The sequence below is a fragment of the Neolamprologus multifasciatus genome, chromosome 7 (genome assembly GCF_963576455.1).
Source record: "Neolamprologus multifasciatus chromosome 7, fNeoMul1.2, whole genome shotgun sequence".
NCBI classification, from domain to species: Eukaryota; Metazoa; Chordata; class Actinopteri; order Cichliformes; family Cichlidae; genus Neolamprologus; species Neolamprologus multifasciatus.
The window spans coordinates 20,155,127-20,176,166 of NC_140445.1; the positions used below are offsets into that span (position 1 = coordinate 20,155,127).

Genomic DNA, 21,040 nt, shown 5'->3' on the forward strand with positions numbered 1-21,040 from the left:
GCTACAGTATCTACCAAGTAACAGAAACAGAAGACACATGTAACATTTTGCATTCATACTTAGTGTTTGTCTAAAATAAGACTGAGAAATAGTGTTGTCTGTATTAAGGCAAAAAGTTGAGCCCTGTCCAAGTATACAGCAGTTTGCTGCTGTCAGTGGGGGTCGGTCATGAGTAATCATCACTTTAAGTCGTCCGTTTGAACATTGAAATTTCTGGTGTTAGTTTCTTCCTGTGTGTATTTGCCCTTACACTCTAATTGCTGCTCAATAAGATAAACACAAATAGCTAACATATCAGGTTGCTGCTATATTGAATCAAACTACTGAATGGTAATTTATAATAACTAGTGCTCTTGGAGTGCTGTGTCGGCTACAGAAGGACACACAGAGATTTCTCAACAAATTTTGTTGTATGACATTTTAAGAAACCTCATGTTCACCTTTTAATGATGAAAGTCATGTGACTTGAACCCATTGAGCACTTGCAGGATCAGAAAGTGGAACATTGTTGCTTTTTCTAATGGTTTGGTTACATATGTAGCACTTTCATGCAGCGTTTTATGCGTGTCATTCTTCTCCAGTATTGCAACAGTGGGTTTGGCTGTCCCTAATGGCTTTACTTCTGTTATTTGTCCAAAGGCTTATAACCCTGTAGTTGTGTAAGGCACTTGGCCTTTAAACAAAGAGAAATAAATCTTTAATTATTTGAGACGCAAACAGTCACACGGTGAGACGTGATCAAACAAGAGACTTTCAAACTGATAGTTTGTGGACACACATCTTTTTGCACAATTTCCTCTCGTTCTGAAAGTTGAATGATGGCCAGTGTCACTGTCTTTGTGCCATGATAAATAAGTAGTTGAAGCCAGCAGCTAGCTAAAATAGCACAGAAACAGGAAATGGTGTAAAGTAAACTTAGGTGTAGGTCAGAATAAGTGTTTGCTGTTGTCATGGTTACATTTAAGGGTAATAGTATGGGGTATTTATTAATGTAAAAGATGGTCAAGTCTGGCACCACACTTAATCAGGTTCCCACCAACTCTAAAGCCGTTCACAGGAATGGTTGTCAATACAGCAGAAGAACAGACAGAGATTTCTCAAAGTATTAGGAAGATAAACCACTAATGGTTTATCTTCCTAATAATCTGAGAAAACTCTGCCTCTTCTTCTGTTCTTCACCTGTATTGACAACCGTTTATCTGAGTGAAAGGGAAGCGCCTGCACGTTAAACTCAGCAGCTGCGCACACCAAAAAAGCCATCGTGCACACAAGAGTGTCTGCTTTGGACGTGCTGCTACAGTTTTACACTCTCGTGGGTAACTCTCTGCTACTTACTATACTTTCACTGTCTGAAGGTAGAGCCTAAAGGAGGATGGGGGTCCTGGGGTCCTGTGACTGGTCACTTTGATGGACTCTTCAGTTTACTGGGTTACACTGAGTTACACTGGCAGCGACGGAACGATGTTTTAAACTTTATTTTTCAAATTGTAAACAAATAAAGTTGTCAAATGAATCATCAACAGTCACTGTTTGCTGTGCAGCAGTGAAAATACAGACAACTGTCCCGGTAATGTTAAAGAAATATTTTAAACCACAGAATTCTAAGGCAAGTTCTGAAGCCTCTGCACTGCTGTCCCATTAATCTGTTCTACAGTATTACATATCTTCTATGATTTAAAAAATAAAAAACAAAATGTCATACAATGATCAGGAAAGGAATTTTGCATCAGAATCTGGCAATCTGGTAAGTTTGGCCACAATACAAACATTTAAACCTGTCAACAAAAGGTTCTTCTGTCTGCAGCAAACAGATGTAACTGCACATACGTGACTAGATGGGAGTGCTTCAAACATGCCCTGGAATTCTACAGTGTTTAAGTACAGAGGAGAAATGGCTCTTTAATATTGTTTTTGCTAGTCTCTTTATGAACTTCAGGATTTTAAACAAACAAATATATAAACTTACCAAACAAAACTTAAAATGATTTCTAGAACATTGTGACAACAGAAAGCAGATGCGTGACATGATGATGCATGCTCAATCATCCAGGTAAGTAAATCCCAAAAAGTTGATTCTGTTCATCTGGACGTAGCGTTTTTAGTGGGAGAAACATTTGATCAGTGCTTTGATCAGTAGTTGTTGATCAATGGTCATGAGAATTTGCATACTAATGATCAAGGAAGTCACCTCCCAGCCCATTGTTCATTCAATGCTTGCTAGCTTGGTGCTAGTTTCAGACATTATGTAAATGTACTGTTTTTAAGGTTGGGGAAACCTGCAGTCAGCTGAGACTGAAGAAGTGACTTGGGTGACTGACGAAACGTTTCTCCCACTGAAAACGCAACATCCAGATGAACAGAATCAACCTTTTGGGATACAACAGACATGACTAAAGTTAATCATGTGGTTAGCGGCACAGAGATAACCACAACGCATAAAAAAATTAGACACCTTGCACATAGCGGTTACAAGCATGCTGTGTAATATAGTTATAAGAGCCTTTAGATTTACACAGCATCATAGTAACAACCTGAACTGTTTGTTAGACACTAGTTCAGACAAATGAGCTACCTACCAACAACAGCCTGTCACATCTTACTCTCCTATCCACCCCACAGACTGTCTGTTCAAAGAACCTGAAATATTATCTGGATGAACTATTACAGTGGAGCCTGAACCCACACTGAGTGGAGCTCTGTAGCCAGATGTGTACAACTGGTAGCAACAATAAACTATTTTATATTTGTTCACATTTTATAAAATTAAGTTTACTTAATTTACTAAGAAACAATTTGATCTTTTTCTTAGAAATTATGTGTGCCTCTCGTTATGATGATTTATTTTTTTTAAATGATAGAAGCTATGTAATACTGTACAACAGATCGGGAAAGCGTTCTTATTTTTCATATTGTAGACAAATACAGTTTAAAACAGTGTTTCTGTCGGTTCTACATCGTAACTCAGTTTAACACAGTAACCTGAAGTGTCCATCAAAGTGACCAATCACATTAAAGCCCCGTTCTCTGTAGGTTCTGCCTCCAAACAGGTAAGTTTATTCGCGCGAGGAGGATTTCTCTCCAAGCACAGAGCTAGTGCAAGAATGTAAAGCTGTAGCAGTGCATGGAGGTTTTTATTGGTAGTGACCTGGATGGACAGGATTGGAGATGAGTATAACAGAGGGACAGCGGAGGTTGAGCATTTTGGAAACAAAATCAGAGAGGGAAGTTAAGTTTTGTAGGTTTGGACATGTGCAGATGACAGAGAGTGGACATCTTTGGCAAAGGATGCTGAATATAGAGCTGCCAGGCAGGAGGAAAAGAGGAAGATCACAGAGGAGGTTCATGGATGTGGAGAAGGACATGCAGAGGAGGGTGTTTGGGTTAGGTCAGATAGAAGCAGGATGATCCAATCTGGTGACCCCCAATGGGAGCATCCAAAAGAACAAGAAGATGAGCGACCAGCGCCTTTAACTAAACCATGATTTATAACTGAGTCATGCTCTGTTTCTTTGCTTGTTGTATGTATTATTCAGACTTTTTATGTGCATTTGTTTAACTTTGTTCTTTTTGTCCCTGTTGACTTGCATCTTATTGTTGTGTAGTACCTTGAGTTTCCAGCAGAGGGAAGGTTACTCATGCAGTTAGCTCCTTCTGTCCATTTTAACCTGACTTGTTCTCTTTTCTGGGTTTTTTTTTTCACAGTGGAGAATCTAAGTTACTGGAAGAAGCTGTCATACCCCTGGCCAAGATCCTCAGTATGTTAGCTACTACATAAATAATTTCACATAATACGTGTTTATGGAAGAATATGTCTGAGTAGTCCCAAAGAAAACGGACTTCTTGAGAGTTTGAATTTTAATCATAACATTTAAGTTACTGAATGTTAAATGATCATATTTTGAGGTTTCTGTAGTTTATGTAAAGCTTTTAATAATAAAGTTTTGTCCATTCTCCCCCCCCCCCAAGTTGAAAACAATCCAAGAACGGGGAACTTTGGCGCTCTGGTGAGAATTTTCCTGGGAAGAACCAAAGAGCTGAAAATCTCTACAGAATGCCAAGAGTGAGTATGAGAACCTCAGAGGGGAAGTACTGACTGTCAGTGATGGATTCAGTGCAGGCCACTTATTGTTTGAGAGAGAGAGAGGAACGCTGAAGTAGTTGCACTTTCCCATGAGAAAAACTGCAGAGGTATAACTATCAACATACGTATGTGGCAATAATCAGCGCTCACAGCCAAAGCTCCATTTCCACAGAGACCGACTCTGCCCAAGTCACCAAATGTTTTGGGTGGGAACTCTTCCTTCTGTGCTGGGCAGCATTAGAAGTTGGAGTTATTGCTCCTCTTCTCTTTTTCTCACATTTCATAGCAGGTCTGTCCCACAAATCCACATTTTCTTGGTGTGACATAATTGGTGTGTGCAAATAGTTAATTGCAGAGACTGACATACACCTCAGTATTGGCCTTCAGTGGTTGTGAAACTTGGCTTGCAGTGGGTGTTTTCTTTCGTGTTTGTTTCTCAAACTTATGCAGTTTTGGGGAGTTACTAGGTACATATAACAGAATAATTAAATGCAAAATATGTTTAGTTTATTCCTTTTAAAAAGGTTTTAAAAAGGGGATTAAGTATGTTGCTTCTTGGTAAGTTGTACTTCTTTCTCAAAACCCAGAGCCTTAGGTCGGGCATAGAATCCCTCTTAAATGTGCCACATCACAGATAAAGGGAGACAAAGCAGCTAAAGTTCCTCTAGTTAATTTTCCTTTGTCAAAAAAGAGGTTTTCCCCTACTAGCAGAGCTTTCCAGATGTTGGGCAGACTGTTTTTTTCCCACTTAAGGATGTGCTCATGCTGTAAGGATTGCATTTACATATTTCTAGGGTTTGATAACGGTGTGATCTGGCTGCCTTCAGATGCCTTTGCACATTGTGTGTACATAACTATCCAGGTAAACATGTCATTTTAATGTCAGCTGTAAATGGCATATCAGAGAAGTTATGGCCTAGTTTTGAGCATAATGCAAAAATTCTTCACCCCCAGCTTCTTTGTGGTTGTGTCACAGTGATAATGCTTCAGTCAGAGCTACTTTGCATTTAAGTTTGGATACAATCAATGGATTTTTACCAGATGTTTCAGAATCAGCCCAGAAGTGTCACTGCGCTCCACAGATGTTAAAGTAGTGCCAGGTCTGTTCTTACAGAAGCCACTACAAGCTCTACACGGCACCTGAGGAAAGCAGGAAGCGAAAGATTAGTTTTCAAAAATAAAAGCCCCCATACACATGAAACACTTTAAAAATGTTCAGTGTGTTTAAAGCTGTATAAAAGACAAAACTGTGTCAAAGACTGAGCTTCATCGACATTCCTGGAGTTAGAGTTAATCAAGAAACTCTTAGATTACAAGTTCGCAAAGTTTTTATGCCAATTTAGAGCTCATTTATCACTTTTACTAGTAGCAGATGAGTGTAATATTCAGCCATGCATACTTTTATTGTTACACCCATAGGCTGTGCAAAGACTTGCTATTGGCTCACTCTCAGTCATCTGAGAGCCCTGATTTTTAGCTGAAAAGCTGCCACTAGTAATTTTTTGTTAAATGAAATGCAAATCCATCTTTTAACCACCCAGAAGCATGCCCTTGAGACGTCTTGGTTTTGTTTTTCTCTTCCACAGCCAGCTTTTTATCTGGCAGGCCCACAATGCACTGTTCATGATTCGCTGCCTGCTCAAGGTCTTCATCAGGGAGATGAATGAAGCTGAGCTGCACCAGCAGTTCTCCTACCAGGAGAGGGCACCAGGATCCTGCGGAGGTGAGCTCCAGTATCTTTTTCACAGGCAGGGCCACAGACTACACAAAAGAGTCAGCTTGAAAAGAGTTTGCTAAAAAAAAAAAAAAAGGTGCTCTCTTAGAATCAGTAGCAATGTTGAAAATTTCTTGAGTTTTTTGCACTTGAGTGCACCTTACGCAAAACGGCATGTCATCTGTTAGGAAATCTTCAGCATTCTTTACGTTTTTGGATTCCAAGTGAGTTCTTGGAAGTGAGTAACAGAGGTTATGGCCTAGTTTTAGATGTCTCATATAATAACTGTCAAATGTACAAGACTTCCTTTCATACTTAAGAGACATCCAGAATTGGCTTAAATTGAATGAAGTTGAATTAATTGGTCTTTGCAAAATGGTTTATCCTTCCATCAGTTTTTTGCTGCTTATGTGAGTTCAGGACACACTAATATAATTAATTATGTCATTAGGAATTATCGTGCTAAACTGCTGGAAAATATGATTTAACATTAAACAGTTTTAGACTTTGTTGTTCTACCGGTTTGTCATCATTTGTTCATCCTTTTGCAATTATAATCATGAGGAAAGTATGAAATGGATTCTGTGTGATATCCTTATTAAATAGTACTGTGTTATTTCCTCTGTTTAATGAACATGAAAACACAGAGCGACCTGTGGGAACTAAGGATTGGATTAGTGGCAGATTAGTCGAGCAGAGATGCGACAACTAACCTGATGCTGTCGTATATTCAGTGTTTTTCATATATTTACTTTATCAATCCCTTGTGGAGAAACAGGAAGTGAAGACCTTCTTGAGGAGCTGCTGTCCAACCTTGTTCACCTGATCGTTGAAGTGCCGCTGCTGTAAGTCTCTCCCGTCTTTTGCGTGAGGAAAAAGGTGAATTAAACACTCTAAAAAGGTCGGGCATGTCAGAGCTCTTCTGAAACGGTGAGAAAGATGCTTACAGCCTAAATGTTTGAAAACATTGCCTGAGTGATTGGACTTGGAATAGTCCGTGATTACTTGTTTGATGTGTGTCATAATAATTGTTATAAAAAAATGTCAACGTTGCTCTGCTGTTCTATCTGTCTTTTAGTTTGTTCTTGCTGATGTGTTTTTTCCCCTGTTAATATGAGTGTAGCATGTTAGTGACTTAGGAGCAAATGAAAAGCAGTTTGTATGTGTTGTTCTGTTTGCGTGCTGCGCTTGCTTATTCTTGTCTTGAGTTACTAACCAAGAGAAGATGAAATCCATTAAGGAACACGCCAGACTGACATGCTGGAACTCTGATGTTGGCAACACGGCAATCCGAAAGAGCTAAAATAAGAGAGAAAGTGTTGGTTGTTTGGGGGAAGAGAAAAAGCTTGGAATGAAAGTTTAGGAGCATTTCCAAGGAGTGGGAGTGGAGGGAACATAATGTTTAAAAAATTGTATCAGGCTTTAGTCCCGCTGGGCGGTGTGAACACAAACATCCTCTGTGTTTACTTATCAATAAGTGAATGATTTTTTAAAAAGTACACGCAATATGTTTAGAAAAGCAATCTCCTCGAGCTTTTCAAAATAAATTTGTCGAATCATGATTGACGTCTTCTTGTCACGGCATCTTCCACTTGTTCTGTGCGTCGTTCCGGATACCTTCTCTCACTGTCTGCCTCTTTTTTCTCTGCACCTCTTCACCTTTCGCTCTCCTTTTCTTCTCTTGTCTCCAAACATCAAACTGTGGCTCCTGTGTAAATGCATTCAACATTCCAACATTATTCATTGTTCCAAGCTTAAAATCGCTCTCTGTTTTTCTTCCCTTCACCACTTTGTGGCTGTTAGCCCATTTCCCCTATACGTGCTCCTGGCTTGGATGGGAAACCCACCATTCTTTTAGTTAGCTTCCCCCAAGTCCCAAGCAGACTCCTGTGCCTTTTTTGTGGCTTTGTCTCACGAGTACGAGAGTGGTTATTTTTCCATTCACAGGTATCCAACTAAAACAGTAGCTGATTGGTGACAAAGTGCTTTGCAAAGCTAAAAAACAGCGCGCAGTAATGGAATTAATATCAAAACAGAAATTTAAGTAGCCCATAAAACTGGCTTAAAGAGTGCAGTGTGCATGTGCAGACTTCACACAGAGCTTCTAAGTATGTACTGGATTCAAAAGACAATGTTTTGACATGACTGGGCCTTTATCATGCACAATGCACTGTTTCTATGCAAACTGTGAGAGCTGATCTGTCCGGGTGACATCCAGCTCACCTCGGCCCTGAATAGGATATTGGTAGTATGACAGATGTTTACTTAAATTAATTACAGAAATATTATGTAAGAGTAGGTCACGGATTGTAGGTTCTGATTTTTAAATGGCGGAACAGGAACAACCTGAGCTTCTTGTATAATATTACACTACAGTATATACACTATAGTATACAGGGTGGGCCATATGGATACACCGTAATAACATGGGAATGGTTGGTGATATTAAAGTCCTGTTTAGGCCCTCTTCCTATTGAAAAAACAAAAGTTGTATCCAAGATGGCCGACTTCTAAATGGCCACCATGGTCACCACCCATCTTGAGGAGTTTGCCCCCTCACATATACTAATGTGCCACAAACAGGACTTTAATATCACCAACCATTCACATTTTATTACGGTGTATCCATATAAATGGCCCACCCTGTATTTCTAACTAACTAAGCAGCTCATTTTCTTTCTTTTGCCAATTCTTCCTTTAAAGATACAGCAAATCTTGGGGTCAACGTAAAATAAAGGCAGATGTGAAATGTAAACGTTTGATCAGAGGTCAAATGTGACATGATATTTGGATGCAAACTGTAATGTGATATTTACAATCCCCATATACCAGTATCATTTCCCAAATGTTGCCAGTACAAACAGACAATTTTAAAGATAAAGCTTCAAATGAAAAGTTGACCTTATTCGACCCTGATGAAAAGGTCAGAGGTACAATGTAATGTGATAGTTATATGTTATCGATACAAAAAATGGCAATAAGAAACATAGTTTTAAATGGCTCTATATAGCATTATTATCACCTTCAGATCAATCTATTGATAGTGAAGGAGAGATCAGAGGTCAAATGTGACATGATAATCTCGATACAGCTATTTCTATATGTTGACAATATATGCCACACTAGTAAAATCATAGTTTCCAAGTTAAAAGTTTTGCCGGTTTTCAGCCAATAAACAATGGAGTTTATTGGCAGAAATCTAACAGACAAACTAAAAAAATCATTTTTTGTCACTGATTAATAGGAAGAAGGCTGAAAACTGAACTAAGGGTGCGTACACATGAGCATCATTTTATAACCCTGTAGTGTGCTAAGAATTGGCATTTTAGCAAGGTAGGAAATGTACTGTCTGGATTTTTTGATATAAATGGATAAACTGTTTACAAAAAAGATGTTTTTAGTCATAAAACAGGTCTGAAAAGAACCATCAAGCCATGATATGTAGTGCTGCCACCTTCAGCTAACTGCAGTGCTCTGTCATCCTTTTATGAAGCGATGTTGACATCAGTGCAGCCAAGAGAGCATATAAATCTATTCTGTTTGAAAGCATGCATGAAATGCTTATAAATATTATTTTATGCAGATGTTTAGCTATAAAATTGAGTTTGTTTATTTACATGAACTCTTTGTGTTACATTGTTTTCTTTAGTGACATCACCTATAGCATCCTGTTTGAGGCAGTGACCGTGCTGCTGGTATTCTTCTCCTATCAGCTCTTCCACAAAGACATCCTCAGAGATGGAATTATATACCAGCACATCATGAAGGGACGATGGTGAGGAAACGCACTCGCTCACACTCCACTGAAGACTACACTTAACTTGAAGTGCCCATATTAACAGAAAAGGTAGAAATGGAAGTGTTTTGTATGTGATTATGTGCTGACAAGCCACTTTATTAGTTATATCAAACTGGTTCCCCTTTTGGCTTCTGACCTGCTTGAATTCTTAGTGGCACAAATTAAATCTGGGTACCCTGTGGTCATAAAAGGATGGACATGGTCAGCAACAATCCTCAAGTAGTCGCAGTGTCTCTAGAAAATCTCCCCAACAGCATTGCACCATCAGTACCTTGAACTGATGATGCAAGGCAGGTTGGATCCATCCTTTCATGGTGTTTATACCAAATTCTGACCCTACCATCTGAATGCTGCAAAGTTTTTCTTCTGTTGTCCAACAATTTTGTGAAGTCCATGTAACATAGCCTGATAGGAGTGACCCCCGGTGTGCTCTTCTGCTGCCCCACCTGCTTCAAGGTTCAGCAGGTTGCATGTTCAGAGATGCTCTTCACAAAAAGTTGCAATTTGAGTTACTGTTGCCTTCTTAAAGCCATTTGGCCATTCAGGTAGGGGTGTCCAACTCCAAGCCTGGAGGTTTGAGACAGCTGATTTAAAAGGCTAAATGACCTCCTCAACATGTCTTGAAGTTCTCCAGAGGCTGGTGTGTTGTTCCAGGGTGATATCTAAAACCTGCAGGCACCGGCCCTTGAGGCCTGGAGTTGGACACCCTGCCTTAAGGCATTTTGACCCAGTGAACTGCTGCCAACTGCATATTTGCTCTCTTTTTATACCATCCTCTGTAAGCCCTTGAGATAGCAGGTTGATTTAAACATGCCTAAATGAGTTACTGTCACATCATTGGCTGGTTTCAGGACATAGTATATATGTCTGTCTTCCTCCCCTCACCTCCAGCCAGTCGCAGCAGATGACTGCCCCTCCCTGAGCTTGGTTCAGCCAGAGGTTTCTTCCTGTGAAAAGAGAGTTTTTCCTTCCCACTGTCATCTAGTGCTTGCATCTGTTTTTTGTTTTTCTAATATTGTAGAGTCGTTACCTCATTATAAAACATCCCTTGCGGTGACTGTGATTTGTGGCTATATGCAAATTAAATTGAATATTTTTAATTAATAAGCAGCTGCATAGGTATATCTATTAAAATAGCCACTGAGTGTATCTACATGACTGCGCAGTGCATGTGCAGAACGCCTACAAAGCAGCCAGTTTGGCAAACCTTAAAATAAACAATGAGCTGCTGCTTCACAGTCTGCCATTTTTGTTCACTTGCTAGAGTGGCTTGTCTGACTCTAAAACGTCTAAGCAATGAGGAAAAACACCAAATGTTCTGTTGTTGGCTGCAGACCTGCAGAAGTCTTCAGGCACATCTGAGAAAACGAGACTCAGTGATTTATTTTTGTTTTTGATGATAATTCCACAGAACAACAGGGTGTTTGCATGCAGCATGGCTAATATGCCTAACCGTTCCACTAGCATTGATGCTTGTCACTGTCCAGAGCTATGGGGAACTTATTGTATTGTATCATTGAAGCTTGAAGACCCTGTTTGGGCAGAGGAATAAATAATACATGTAATTTTGACAGTTGACAAATAGGTGCATTGAAATATTTATGCGGTGGTTAATGGCTTGACTTCTGCAGGATTCACAAGGTGTTAGCCAAGAGCCCTCAGACTGCTGTGCCATACTATAAGTTGCAGTCCATAACTAATGTTTATGCCAAACCAGCTGATCAATAGATTGCATTTTTTGGGAGGGGAGCTAAAATGTCTGAACCTGTAAATAAATATAATAGGGGTTTTTGTGTTTTTTATAAATATAGCCCCATAATATTTTTGTTTTTCAGTCAAATAATCTACTCACATAAAATTAACCTGTTGGTTGTCCTTGTCCCATTTAACTGATACCAAAAGAAGAAAACAAAACTAATTTAGCCAATCACAGCCACAGCAGTGTGAGAGCGAAACGTTAGCCTGTTTATTATAATAAATGTTAATGCAAGCCTGTACATGGAAATGGTTTTCTTGAATGTTATTAAATTTAGATAACTGCTGTATTTTGATGCATTTTGTATGAGTCTAATAGTTGCAGTTTAGACTAACACAACCAAAGCACTTTGGCTCAGTGGATTGAAGTGATGAAAGGTTTTCAAGTGACAAAACAGCTTTGAAGGCCATCTAAAAAGATTTAGTGTTTCCAGAAAGTAAAGCACAAACAGTGATATTAGATCCACAAGAAATTTCAGCGTACGTGTAAAGAAGGGAAAACTGACTAAGATTGATGCCCAACATAGACACGTGTAAATGGAGAGCGGGTTGTTAGACGCGGCTGTAGACACGCACCTGCATGCACATATGTGCGTTTTGCTTTCTGCTGCACTGTGAAGAATATGGCGTGATCAGCGACTAGGAAGGTGCTAAGGCTGAGTTTGCAAAAGAGCTGATTTTTTTTTTCTTTCTCTCTGGAGAAAATCCTCACAATCTGTTCATATTCTGTTTCTAAAATTAGCATTTCTTGTCTTTAGCAGGTAAGGAGCACTTTTAAACATGACCAAATAACCCCAGTGCTCTTATTCTCAGAACTTTTGCGGAAGGCTTCACTTATTATATATCTAATAAAGAAAACTAAAGTGCTAAAGATGAGAGTGATTGTCTCCTTGCCTCCTTATATTATTCAAAACCTTTATTGTTCAGCCCTTCAATTATTCACACATGATCTAATTTTAAAGAATTAAAATAAAGCTAAGACCACAACTGTAGGGCTTTATTCTTCATGTGTGCTTTACTTTTTAGGCCTAATCTAAGCAGTGAATATAGAGACAAATGATGAACCCAATACGACTGCAGCTACTACTCCATACTCTTTGTGATGCAAGAAAAAAGGAAGGATAAAGTCAAATAAAATAACAAGCCCAATTTCCTTTGACTTTTCGTATGCACTGAGGTATAAATGTGCATTTATGTCTCACATTGAGCTGAGTCCGAATGTCCAGTTTTGTCTTTTTAAAACCGTTATCATCCCTTTTCCACAGCATGTGTTTAACCAGTCGACTGGTGAAGACCCTGCTCTACAACTTCATAAAGCAAGAGAAGTGTCCTCCTCCTTCAACCCACATTTTCGAACCAAAAGCTGAAGGCGGCTTGCTTTATGGCCTGGCGTCAGGGGTGGCAAGTACGAGCACACTCATCAACACACGATAAAAAAAGGGAAAGCTTAATTATTATTGTGTGTGTGAATATTTCAACAGTTTACTTTTCTACTTTTTTACATTTCTGTAAAATTTTGGAACTTTGGTCGTTTTCACACCTTTAGTTTGTTTACTTGTAGCTTTTCCCCGTGGTCTGATTTGTTTTCAGATGAATCAAAATGTGTCACTGCAAACTACGTGACAATGTTCATTCTGCTCACTGGCCGCATGTATCTGTGGTGGGGTGCTGTGTTCTGGACTATTGGAGAACTCAGAGAATTTATGTTCAGTTCACGGCTAGTTGCTAGCCTGCACAGACCTTTGCACATCTATGGTACCTTCCCACACTGAGAATACAAAGGATACGAGGCTATGAGAGGTTTTTAGCTCTACTGTGTTCACACCTACACAAATGAACCCCACCAAGGGGGGAAAACGAATTACTTTGATTTAAACGGACACACTGCAGGTGTGAAAACGCCCTTAGATTACTGTATTATTGCGTTAGGGTACTGTGGTGAGCTTTTCAGATGCAGTCACCTGTTTTTTCCTTCCAAATTGTTGCCTAAAATGAAGCACAGATGTGTCTAGTCACATCCAAAGACTGATATTTTTCCCCGTCTCATAGAAAGCAAAGAAATTCAAATATAATAATTTCTCAATAACATGCCAAATTGAATTCACTGGCTGGTTGGGGTTTTCCTGTGTGAATTTAACTGGGTGCCTACTTTTCTGTCTCCATAACGACTCCTTGTGTTCCTCACCCATTTTTGTCTTTTGTTCTAGTGATGTTGCCACTAGCAACACATCAAAATTAAACTGTTGGATTAACACATCCACACGCCGAAAGATTTATACATTACAGTTATGTTGGGGTGTGGGGGATTTTATAAAATATAAACTGACCCGACGCATCTGAGAAATAAAAGTGAGAGCAACGCTGACGAAATGAATGACAAAAAAATGACCGGATTTTTGTTGTGTGCATTTTTAGCTGGTAATGTGCACTGTGTGTGCCTGTTTCAGTGTGAGAAGAGGGCCGGGTTTCCCCCACGGATAAACCGTCTTTGTCGGTTGTTGGTGGCAGATTCCTATCAGTGAGCCATCACCATTCAAGCCAGCCTGTCTGTCTGTGGCCAGTGATCAGCTCGATGAGTTATGGTGCCCTGTCCTGTTCTGTAATCCTCTAGAGCCTGTCTGTCTGCAGCCGCCTCCCTTATATACACACACACACAGACCAACAAAGACACAAGCCCTCTTATGCTCAGAGCTCAGAAACAACACTTGTTTTCTTTCTCTGTCTCTGTGTCTCGTATGCATGGAGGCATTTGGCACTGACAGAATATACAAGTGGGTGTTATTCTGAAAACAGTAACTATCAGATGACTTTCTTGAACTTTGTTATACTAGCTAACGTTTGGCTAGTTAGGAGAATTAGACCAGTTTCACAACTGAAGGGCAGTTTGCCCCTCGTGGTTGGGATTGCTCAGCTTGCGAAAACGATTATATAAAGTCATCAGTCGAAAATAACTGATGATATTAAACTAGACTACAACTGTTGAGCTTAAAGCTATATTTATGCAAAATAGTGCTCTGAGTTGAATGATGGCATTTATGTTGAGCCGATTTCATTTTATCATCTCAGTCTACTGAACTAAGTAGCACAGAGGACAAAATACAGCTGAGGCAAAGAGCAGTATTATTCATCTGTATTAATGTGGCTGTGTACCAAAGGATGTCACAGAAAGATTTCACGGGCAGAGGTGAGAAGGATACACATGCTTTGTTCCTGTACTTGAGTAGAATCTTCATCTATCTGCGCTTTACTGGAGCGTTTAGTTTTCTGACCACATTTTACTTTTATTTGTTACATCTGTACTTTCTACTCCTTGCATTTTTGAAACGTGCTCATTACTTTAGGTTTAAGACATTTGAGGAGAGTTATTGTTTCCTGTGAATGAGTGCGTTTCCAACAATAAACCAGTTGGAACCTAATAAAGGAAACAATAACACAATCTTATTGATGTATCCATCACTGAGGGTTATTGTAAAGGAAGAGATCATTTATCAGGGGGTTAAAGTGACTTCGAACGATCCAAAATGGCGTTTTTGGCGCAGATGTGTGTAAATTGTGGTAATGGTATTTCAGCAAATAGCTAGCACTACAAACGTGGAGAAACATTTTTGAAGTGGAAGGCAATATTTCTAATAGCTCAACAAATATCAGCAAACGCACAAACTGTTTCTGTGCAGTTTTTCCACACGGTGGGTATGCTAGTTAAATTCACAGTTGTTTTATTTCTTAAAGAAAGGAAAGAATGTGTGAGAAGTTCATTTAGAGATGTAACCCCTAAACACACACACAGTTTGGTCTGGACTAGTTATGACACTACCTGTTTTGTTTTTTATACTTGCCATGCCTAAACACTTGAATCATGGACAGATTTTTTTCCAAGAACCAGACACTGACCATTGGCAAAGCAAAGCAGTTCTTGAGTTTCTTTGCCATTTTAATATCTAAGGGGTAGGATGTCTGTCACACAGTCTGCTGTCTCAGTCTGAGCAAGCGTCTGCAGGGGGGATTATCACCCAGACTGGCAACTCAGGAGCTTTTCCTCCCCTCCTCTTCACTCCCCTCCCTCTGCTTCCATATGAATTCAATTGGTAATTAGCCACCAGGTGCTGATAATCAAAGGCACTTGTTTAACTGATCATCTGCAAGTGTGACCACCTCTATAAAAGGAAGAGATCTATCCGCTTGCTCGTCTGGACCAAGGAGGAATGAATTCAGCAATGATCTAAGAGAAGCAATTGTTGTTGCCCTTCAATCAGGGAAGGGTTATAAATCTATTTCAGGATAACTGGATTTTTCACAAGTGGAAAACTGTTAAGACAGTTGCCAAACTTCCTAAGAGTGGATGTCCCAGCAAATGTACCTTGAGGTCAGACTGTGCAAGGGCAGAGAATTTGGTTTTTTTTTTTAATTAAAAAAAACAACTACATCCCAGACTCTTCAGGACTTAGCAAGTTCATAACAGTCCAGCTAGAAGAAGACTTCAGGACTGTCATAAGAACAGTCATATCAGCAGAGCTTAGGTTTGCAAAGTTGCATCTGAACAAACCACAAGACTTCTGTAACAAATTCCCCTGGACAGACAAATCAAAAGTGGAGATGTTTGGCTATAATGCACAGCACCATGTTTGGTCAAACATCCAGCATATCAACACAAACACCTCACACCAACTGTAAGGCACGGTGGTGGGGGCGTGATGATTTGGGCTTGTTTTGTACCTTGCAGGCATTGAGTCAACCATAAACTCCTCTGCGTACCAAACTATTCTAGATTCAAATGTGAAGCTCTCTTTGAAGCTTGGCCCAAATTGGGTCATGCAACAATATAGCACAGCAGCAAAGCTACAGCAGAATGGCTGAAAAAGAAAACAGTAAACATGTTTCAGTGGCCCAGTCAAAGTCCAGACTTCAACCTGATTGAAGTGCTGTGGTGAGACCTTAAGATAGCTGTGCAAAAATGAATACCCGCAGACCTCAACTGAACTGAAGTAGCACTGCAAAGAAGAGTGTCTAGAAATCCCCCACATTCATGTACGAGACTGATAAAGTCATACACTTTATCACACAAGTTATTGTTGCTAAAGGTGCCTCTACAAGCTACTGAATCATGGAGTGTACTTCTACTTCCACATTCCCTCTTCTGCATTTTTGGCTTTGTTTTTGTTAAATATGTAATGACACAAACAGCTTTCTGATTCTGCAGTTTGTTATCTGCAGTCTACATGATTAATATTGAGTTAGCAGCAGCTACACAGACACGCTATGTGTACGTGTATGTGACATTATTGGCATAGCGCACTTAACAGAAAATGATAAATTTCTAGCTTGGACTGGAGACTGCTCTCATTTTGCTATTAGGAGTGGAGGATTTGCTGTGGCAGAACTTTGTATTATCATTATGACGGTTACAAAATCTGTGGAATGTTCTCATATGTCGAATATGTTTATGTTACCATGGTTTTGGATTGCATTTGGATAAATGCGCTTTGAGCATATTTTTTGTGAAGAAGTGTGTTTATTCATCGTCTGCACAACATGTTTCCCCACATGCATTTTTTAAAGATAATCATCAGAGGTTTGACATATCCACATGCACGCGCTTGTGTGTGTTTGTGTGCGTGCATGTGTTTGTATCAGTGTATCTGCGTGCTTGGCCAAAACATTGGGCTAAAGCCCTGAAGTCATATTTCATTCACTGTTATGCAAGTAAATAAGTAAGTAGCACACTGTGTCTGTCTCTGTTGACCAGTGTCTGTCTGTGCTGTGTTTTCAGCCGTAACTATGTGGAATCCTTTCCGACTCCAGCTCCCTTCTCTAGTGTCTCCACTGAGGTGTTCACATGTTCACGTTGCTCCTGAATTAGGAAAATTCAGGAAAAAAATTGAACTCGTTTCATAGAGATTTGAACTCTTGTATGTTTTGTTTTGTTGTTTTAAATAAGCCTGCTTCTATTGCTGGAATTACTGCAGCTGAAAAATGACAGTCGTCAGATGTTAAGGAGTACAAGCCAGCTTAATTAGGACTGAAATTTTTAAACATTACTATGTTCACTCCATTACTACAACCTGCATTATGAACTGCATCAGAAGAAATAAAGTGAGAGTCGAGGTCAATATCAATTCATCTAGGTGATCTGGACTTAGAGGGTTTTCAGCCCACCTAATGTTTTGATTTAAATACTCTGTGCGCCAGTATTCGCGTGTCATTATGTAAGTAGTCATTATGCAAGACTAAGGCCAAGTAAAGCAACAGCACCGCATGTTCTGTTGCAGAAACTTGCAGTGTGGTCTGGCTTTGAGTTTCTATAGACTGTGGGTGCACATTGTGAGGAGAAGTGCAGATAATGAAGAGGTTGTTTTGGTAACATGCTCATCCTGCAAGTAAAGTAAGGTTTTCTGGGGGCATGGTTTGCATGTAGCACCTTTCAGCACCCCCCAAGTCCTAAAGCCCAGATTCTCATTTCAGTGTAGCAGCCTCTGTGAGAGAGAGTGTGACCTTCTCTTTTCCTCACTTTCCCCGTCCTCCTCCTGGTGTCCTCCTCCTCCTCCTCTTTTTCCACTGGGCAGCTGGCCAGGTCCTGAGCAGCCTAAGCAGGGTAGCATTATTGGGTTTATGTGGTGGGCAGGCAGACAGGCAGAGGGAACCAGGCCAGATGGCTAACAAACAGCACCCACTAAGGTAAAATAGAGCTGTGTGTGTGTGTGCGTGCATCAGATAGAGTGCAGGAAATGTGGCTGCCAGACCGGTCTCTCTGAAACTGCTGGGCTAGTCACTGTGGTGCCAGTGAAGAGATGTACGGGGCTCCGTCACAGCTTGGCCCTCTCTCGCTTGATCTTGTTTTCTCTCACACTCGCGTCTCTTTCTGGCCAGCAGAAATGAAAGCTTATCATGTGCGTGTGTGTGCGTGTTTGTGTAAGGGAGAGACAGACTGACCAGTGCAAATTATGTAATTCATCTCTCGGGGTTATTTTTTTTTCTTGTTGTTGTCAAAGCACTTTGCTGATGTTCTTTCACCCACATATAAACAAGCTTCGTCCCCTCCTCTATGGAATTGGGTTCACATTCCTAAACACAAACGTTGGAGTAGCTCTTGGCTAGTCATTAGTGAACCAACATGTAAACATAAAGAGAAAAATAAGGGGGGGAAACGTGTTTGAAAAGCTCCTTTTTCAGAATGCAAAGTCATTTAAGACAAATTAGTTTCAGGCTTCTTCAGTCAGAAACGTTATTTTTGTCTTGGACGCTTTTGTTTCCCATCAGTGCAAACAGGATACATGAGAATGCCTCTTTAATTTTCTTCAGTTATATTTTTTTATAATATGATGGGATGCCGGCTTAAACAGGCGTCATATCAGGGCTCAGGGTAGCTAATTAACATGGCTCCATGTGTAACTTCAGCCAGACGTTTGTTACGCTCTTCCAGCCTTCGGCTCTAGATGGCAACAGATCTGCTTGGCTTGTTCTTGAGCTCACTAGTTGGATCATTGTGAGCTCACAACTACACTCTAGCACTTGGTTCACGCATTCTGTTTGGCTAGACGTGGAGGAGCCAGAGTCATCTGTGTACCTTGCTGTTCATGTTTCTCGAGCTTTCTCTTGATGCTTGAAAACACCAGCACTTCGCTTGCTCTACAAGAAATTCTCTCATCTCTCTCTCATCACCCAACAAGAAAGAGGGGGGGGGGGACAAAAAAAACCTAACCCAGTAGTTCCACTTTCCATTTGTGCTGTGGCGCCGTCTGTGTTGTTTCAAATTTCAGGTGCTGCAAACCATTGTGCGTGACTCCATTGTGCCTATTTGGCCTTGATTACATCAGTCTGGCTGTGAATACTTTTCTTTTTTCCCCACTGAAGTGTAAATCAGTTTTGAAGGCTGAAAAGGACTCAATTGTCAAATGATTTCTTTGATAAGCTTTCCATGTACAAGCTAACTGCTCTTCCAACTGAATCTTACTTCAATTTTCTGTAGAAACAGAGGACTACAGTTTTCAGTCCAGTCGATCTCAAATATGATTCATGTTCTTACAATGAAAGTCTGAATGAAGTTACTTTTAATTTCTCATGTTTACGTAGTTTCACAGTGACTTTCATTTCAAATACAAGTCGTGGTACACACACGTTTTCTTTTAGACTCCACAGGAAGCTGTAGGAACCCGCTGTACTCTAATCTGCTCATCACTGAGCAGCAGACACATACTGAATGGCAATATAGTTGCAAAGCAGCTCAATGTTCAGGTGACAGACACCAAAAGCAGATAATCTTACCAAAACACCAGTAATGTTTGCCAATAAACTTCCACATCAACTTAAAAAGATAACGAAGCAACTGGGGTTTGGATTGACTAGTTTCTGTCATTCAGCAAAGCGTTTGTTCATCTATACAAAGCGTCGACCAGCTAATGTTTCTTTTTTCGGGGCTAATCGAGGGCGCTCTGTGGGATTTGGTTCAGTGCTCTTGGAGGGCCGTTTAAACTTTGATTATTCCCATCTCTTTGCCTCTCAGAGCTCTCTGTTGCATATCTTCCCCTAGCTTTCTCCACATAGAGTTTATGCTATAGACTGGTGTGAATGCAACTCCCTGAGAATGCTCTTTTGTACGTTTAATCTTGGTTTTCTGTAAGCTTATGAGTGCTTCTGCCGTGTCTCATCCCCTCTGTGCGAGTACTCTTTGATCCTACTTCAGATGTTCCGTGAATTGAGTTGTATCTTTTCATCGGCCTCTCTCTTGTCTGAAGCAACCTTTTCCACTGTCTCACACCATTTTTTTTTGCAGTTATTCTATGTTGTCTAATGTACTGCAGGTCTTTATTAAATCAACTGTGTATGAAAGAAAATACCTTTTTATGCTGTTGTGATGAGTTCAGTCATCTTCTGTGTTCAAGCTAAAGATGCTTGACCTTTACTCTGAGCTCACTTCACTTGTGTTTGACTTTTTTTTTTGCCTTTTTTCTTTTTTTATGAACCAGCTTCAATTTATAGAAATTCATATTTAATATATTGTCAAGTGTTCTCTGTCTGTGAGGTGCCCACACTTGAAAAAGACCAGACTTTGAATTTCACTCAAATTTATTTTGATAGCTGATAGGTAGGTAGGTAGGTGAAAAACCTTTCAACACAAAACAAAGAACATTTCATTAATCATTCAGGTAAATTAAATGCATTATACAGAATACAAATGAAATAACAACAATATATACACTTCAGTAAAGCCATTTAACATAGCTAATGCAAAATACTTTTGTCTAGACTATCATTTAACCCAGTTTAAGTTAGTGTTACATTCATTGGTTTTCCAATTACAGAGCTGAGTAAGTTCAAACAAGGAAGATGGAATAAACTGGTTCTTAAATACACAAAATGTGTCTACCATGCATTTACACTTATTATTAAACAATTCAATTTTCAAAGTATACATTTTAGAGTTTGCAAATGTTTTAATAGAGACCTTAACCAAGGACTTTCTTTTACAAAGAATTATTTTCCTTAAATTAAACCAAACATATTTACACTAGTTTTAACCAAGGATTTGGGGTAACTATTCTTAGTATTAATTAACATAAATGTGTGGGAAACACTATCTACATAGACAATTTATTCAAACTTAAACATTCATTTTAATATCAATATACTTTTTTAAACTTAAATGCAGTAACTACTTCCCAAACATAAATACTTCTCCACAATTGAGCTTCCATAG

At 39.7% G+C, this 21,040-nt stretch overlaps 1 protein-coding gene across 2 annotated transcripts in view; it reads left to right on the top strand.

The window, feature by feature from the left end:
- Positions 1-21,040, top strand: part of dym (dymeclin) — a 65,878-nt gene that overhangs the window by 2,432 nt on the left and 42,406 nt on the right. The window contains exons 3-8 of one of the 2 annotated variants that reach the window (XM_085168381.1): positions 3,703-3,755; positions 3,967-4,060; positions 5,668-5,804; positions 6,568-6,640; positions 9,445-9,570; positions 12,615-12,754. In XM_085168381.1, coding sequence (XP_085024507.1) covers positions 3,703-3,755; positions 3,967-4,060; positions 5,668-5,804; positions 6,568-6,640; positions 9,445-9,570; positions 12,615-12,754 — 623 coding nt within the window. The remainder of the gene's footprint in view (positions 1-3,702; positions 3,756-3,966; positions 4,061-5,667; positions 5,805-6,567; positions 6,641-9,444; positions 9,571-12,614; positions 12,755-21,040) is intronic. The other variant, XM_085168382.1, reaches the window with a different exon arrangement.